Genomic DNA, 5,290 nt, shown 5'->3' on the forward strand with positions numbered 1-5,290 from the left:
CCACCCTTGAACAGCGGGTCAGAGGCCTCAATTGGCCTTACCAAGGCCCCAAGCTGTTTCTCGACCTTCTGCAAAACATCGTGCTTCTCTTTCTCGAGATTATGCACGAAGCCCAATGCACCCGTCCATGCTGATGGCGTCGATGCTCAGCTACACCCAGTCGACCCAGCCCAGGCCAGAATGGCCAGGCCACATTACATAACGCTCTTTTTGAAGATCCTGTCGCCCAGATCCTCATTCCGAATCGAGGGCATGTGGAATCCTTCCATTCTCTTGCCCATCGTTTGCACAATACACTCCAGTAGACTCGAAACCCCCTCCAGAGACTTCAGTTTCGACAAGGCTCAAGCCAAGGCCATCAAGTCACTACATGGGACCGGCGATGGATGGATGCCAGCCTGCCCGCCGCTCTTTCCAAATTACCACAGGACCTGCAGCCCAAAGCTTGATGGTGGCTGGTGCAAGGGCAAGTGACTCACTGGCCCCAACTATCGCCAGGGACCTTTCATCTAGATAGCCTCAGTAGTCAGCTCAATGTTTTCCCCCTCCAATGTCCTTTCCCTCTCTTTCCCTTTCTTTCTACAGCTCATCAATTCAATCATTTCTATAGGGACGATATGGGCATCCAGGTGGAACACTGCGTACATCAAACAGGTCGAATTGTCGATTTAATTCCCTGAAGCAGGTCTCGTCGGATTTTTGACGCCCATGTTCCAATATTTGCCCAGTGTTGCAAACGTTTTGGTGCTGAAACCACCACGCCGAATATCGTCTCTTTCTCTGAATCGATGCGCCCTATTAGATAATGAGCCCAATATGGCCTTGGGGCAAATTTGAAGGGACAACAATCACTGTCGTCAATTTCGAGTGAACGGTCTGAAGTTATTTAAGTATGCGCTTGACCATGGCGAAGTAGCGGTTGAATGCATTGCAGAACAATGTTCAATGCTCACTCGAGAGCCTTACTGCAACAATTATTGCCGATTCATTCAAACGGGCCCCTCCCCACGTGCACACGCCCCCACTTCTCTGTATCTGATACTACGTAGTATGATGCAGCGCCAGTTCAATGTGCGTCAACATACAAGTGCGCTTACATAGTACATTCGACTCTTGGCCATCTCGATACAGCGTATGTATCCTTGAACCCAGCTTCTGTTCGAATTTTTCAGACATGTCGATTCATCTGGCAATATGCACATGCCGTGTGTGGTTAGGCGGGCACATCTGCAACCCGGCGTATTGTGGCTTGATAAAGCAAGCCGCGGTTATTGGCTCGAGCGGATGGGCGATGGGACCGGCAATTTCTGCGCGAGGCCTAGCCCTCCTTGTATCTTTTTTGGTAAGACTGAATAGTGGTTATTATACGTACAGGCAAAGATCTTTAACCATAGAGTGGGGTGTCTGGGGTTGAAACTATCAGATGAGATACCTACCTTGTGCCTGCATTGTCGTGCGTATCTGTCGTCGTCGTGTCGCCGGACAAAGCCGAGGGAGGCTATAAGGGAGGGCAGGACATAATTCTGCAATGTCACTCCACTAATCATGATAAGAAGATGGGGTGGGCCAGGCCGTACGTAGATTGCGACCCTGCATCTTATAACGGTATATATGATCAGTCGCGGGACAATCTCGGCGGGCGAGCAACCCTTTTCGTTCAGTCTTACTGCGAACGCACGAGTTCCTCCAAGCCCGCCCTGCCACACAGCAACGCGCCTCTGCGACGGCTCACGAGGGCTTGTTCATCATCATGGACACGAAGGGCCTCGACATGGCCACCAAGGGCGATGAGACCCCCACGGAAACCAACCCAGTTCGATCTGAGAAGGGGATTCACGACTCTCACGACGGTGCTGGGACTGAGCTTCTCAATGGGCATCTGGTCGAGCTTGAGGTCGACCTGGCCCGCGTGATCGGCGAAGACGATGTAGAGGGCGACTGGGATGCCGACACGAGTCCTTTCCCAGCCGTCAGAGCGGTGGTTCCTGAATATGACGATCCAGAGATGCCAGTCAACACCTTCCGGGCCTGGTTCCTAGGTATTGTAAGTCCACACACAGAGTTGATGAATGAGTGCTTTCTTCGCTCTTGAATATCAAGAAGAGAAGGAAAACAAGGACTTAAATACTTGATCAGGACTAACAAAGTTGGGTAAACCCTAAAAAAGGTGTTCGTGTTCTTGGGTGCCGGTGTCAACCAATTCTTCAGCTTGCGCTACCCTGGAGTCCATATCGTTTCCCTGGTGGCTGAGCTGCTGGCCTTTCCCCTCGGCGTGGGTATCGCCAACCTGCTTCCCATCAGCCGTTTCAACCCAGACCGGCACTTCAACGTCAAGGAACATGCACTGGTGACCATCATGAGCAACGTCTCGTTCGGGTTCGGTTCTGCCGACTCGACCAATATCATCCAGGCGGCCAAGTTCTACGGCATCTCCCTGCAGACTGGCTTCAGCGTCATGGTGGTCCTGTGCTGCCAGCTGCTGGGCTACGGCGTGGCCGGCTTGAGCTCGAGATGGCTAGTCGAGCCGGCAAGCATGATCTGGCCGGGCGTGCTCAGCAACGTGGCCCTGCTCAGCTCTCTGCACTCCAAGGCCAACGCGGTGGCGGACGGCTGGAAGATCACGCGCATCAAGTTCTTCATGGTCGTCGGGGCGGCTGCCTTTGTGTGGTACTGGTTCCCCGGCCTGATCTTCACGGGTCTTTCGTATTTCACCTGGATCTGCTGGATCGCACCCAACAACATTGCCGTCAACAACGTCTTCGGCATGGTCACGGGCATGGGGCTCTTCCCGCTGACGTTCGACTGGTCCATGGTTGCCTACAATACGAACCCGCTCCTCAGCCCGCACTGGGCAGCCGTGAACGTCTTCTTCGGCTTTGCCCTCTTCTTCTGGGTCGTCACGCCCGCCCTGTACTACACCAACACGTGGTTCACGGCTTACATGCCGTTCTGCACCGCCGATGTGTACGACCGCTTCGGGCAGGAGTACGACACGTCCCAGGTCATGACGGGCTCGGTCTTTGACGAGGCCAAGTACAAGACCTACAGCCCCCCTTATCTCCCAGCCACCTTTGCCTTTGTCTACGGCCTGTCATTTGCCTCCATCACCAGTGTCCTCTCCCACGTCTACTTTTTCCACTGGGACGAGCTGGTCCACGCCTTCAGGGGCACCTTGAAGCTCGACATTCACGCCCGGCTGATGAAGTCCTACAAGAAGGTTCCCGTCTGGTGGTGGTTTGCCATCATCCTGGTCGTCTTTGGCATGTCTGTCGCCATGACGGAGGTGTTCCACACCGGCCTTCCTGTGTACGGCATCGTCCTGGCCCTCATCATTCCAGCTATCTATATGGTACCTTGCGGAATGATTCAGGCGGTGACTAATGTCGACGCAAATCAAATCAATGTGCTGTCTGAGTTTATTGGCGGGTACATGTTCCAGGGCAAGCCTGTCGCCACTATGCTGTTCAAGATTCTGTCCACCGACGTGGTGGGTCAGGGCTTGTATTTTGCTCAAGATAGTAAGCTCACATGCTTTTTTCTTTTGGTTTTCTTCGTTCTCTGTTCTCCTTAAAAGGCCTCTTGAATGGCACTCTGAGAAAGTGGTGAGAGTACCATTACTAACTTGATAAACCCTCCAAACAGTGAAGCTCGCACACTACCTTAAAATCCCCTCCAGGACCCTTTTCTTCGCACAAGGACTTGCTACCATCCTGGGCGCTTTGACTCAAGTTGGCGTCACCCTCTGGATGCTTGGAAATGTGGAGGGGATCTGCGACGACGACCAGCCAAATGGATTCACCTGCCCGAATGGGTTGACAGTGTACAGCTCTTCAATCATCTGGGGCTTGATTGGACCTGCTCGGCTTTACAGTGCTGGAAAGATCTATTCTGGTTTGGTACGTGACTATTTGCAGAAACAGTTCACGCCACGACTTGTTTTGCATTTCTTTCTTACCGTCTTCACCGCTAACACTGCTTGAACAGCTGCATTTCTTCTGGATCGGACTGATCCTGCCGCCCATCACTTATTACCTCTGGAAGAAAACCAACTACGAGTTCTTTCGCAAGACCAACTGGCCACTTATCTTCGTTGGCAAGTCATCTCCCAGGTCGCACCCAACCAATGATGAGGTCATGGCTAACAGTATCTATTTTTCCCCCGTTGCTCAGGCACATACAACGTTCCTCCTGCAACAGGTATCAACTATTCCAGCTGGTACATTGTCAATCTGGTCTTCAACAAGATTATCTTCAACCGCTTCCGCGCCTGGTGGTAAGTGAAACTGATTCTTCACATACAAAGAAGATATTGCCACTCTATAATCTCTAGGCTCTTCCTGTTTTTGTCAATACATATTTAGCTGTGTTTCCTCAAACTAACATTGGTTCTAGGACAAAATATAATTACGTCCTTGCTGCTGCTCTGGACTCGGTGAGTCTGATGTAACCACTTGCCCTAATGCGTCACTCTTCTAACGTTCAATTCTTCTTCCAGGGCCTTGCAATCTCCGGCATCGTCATCTTCTTTGCAATCACGTACGGGCCTGGTATCGAGTTCCCCTCGTGGTGGGGCAACGAGGTCTGGCAGAACACGGCGGACTACAACGGGACCCCGTGGTTGCCGTTGCCGTCGACCGGCTACTTTGGTCCTGCAAACGGAACATGGTCATAGTTCTAGGCTGGGCTTGTTATGATTAGATTCTGTGCTCGGTACATACAGGGCGTTGTAAATATGAAGCTCACCGAACAGCATAGACATAGAGCATGAAATGAGGCCTTTGAAGGCGGTCTCTCAAACAAGTCCACAATCAACAATAGGGTCTCGGACCAGAACGAGTGCAATTTTAGCACCCATTATTCATAATGCATTTGTATATCCTATAGCAATATAAGTATTACTAGACGGATAGATTTCTAATATCTGAATATCCCCTCACTTCCAAACCCTCAGACCAGGCGTCACCTTGCACCAACAATTCCGCCCACTGCCAGATTTACATGCCCGACAACAGATCGTACTTCTTTTCCCACTGACTGTCTTCTCAATGCATTCCTGGTCAGTGGTAGCATGTTGGATACAAGGCACGGAGCCGGTGCCGGAATGTCTGTCTTGACAATGTTTGCATCGTACTTGATACCAAACCGTGTAACACATGGTTGATTCTTCCTTTATATTCCAGATTTCCACCAAGTGTCTAGTGAGGAAATGTGCTGTCGCAAGTCGGATGAACCCTGAGAAAATTGATGGGAAAATCTATGCTGATCGGATGATAGTATCACCGTCGAGGAT

The 5,290-nt window shown here is 51.3% G+C and overlaps 1 protein-coding gene across 1 annotated transcript; it reads left to right on the forward strand.

The window, feature by feature from the left end:
• Positions 1–1,771: 1,771 nt before the first annotated feature.
• M406DRAFT_96305 (uncharacterized protein) lies at positions 1,772–4,672 on the forward strand (the record flags this gene model as incomplete). The annotated part of the gene is made up of 7 exons (XM_040926325.1): positions 1,772–2,044; positions 2,168–3,518; positions 3,643–3,896; positions 3,985–4,089; positions 4,146–4,273; positions 4,393–4,432; positions 4,496–4,672. The coding sequence occupies 7 exons, from the start codon at positions 1,772–1,774 to the stop codon at positions 4,670–4,672; spliced, it is 2,328 nt and encodes a 775-aa protein (XP_040777650.1).
• Positions 4,673–5,290: the final 618 nt, after the last annotated feature.

The sequence above is a fragment of the Cryphonectria parasitica genome, assembly GCF_011745365.1.
Source record: "Cryphonectria parasitica EP155 unplaced genomic scaffold M406scaffold_3, whole genome shotgun sequence".
In the NCBI taxonomy this organism is placed as follows: Eukaryota; Fungi; Ascomycota; class Sordariomycetes; order Diaporthales; family Cryphonectriaceae; genus Cryphonectria; species Cryphonectria parasitica.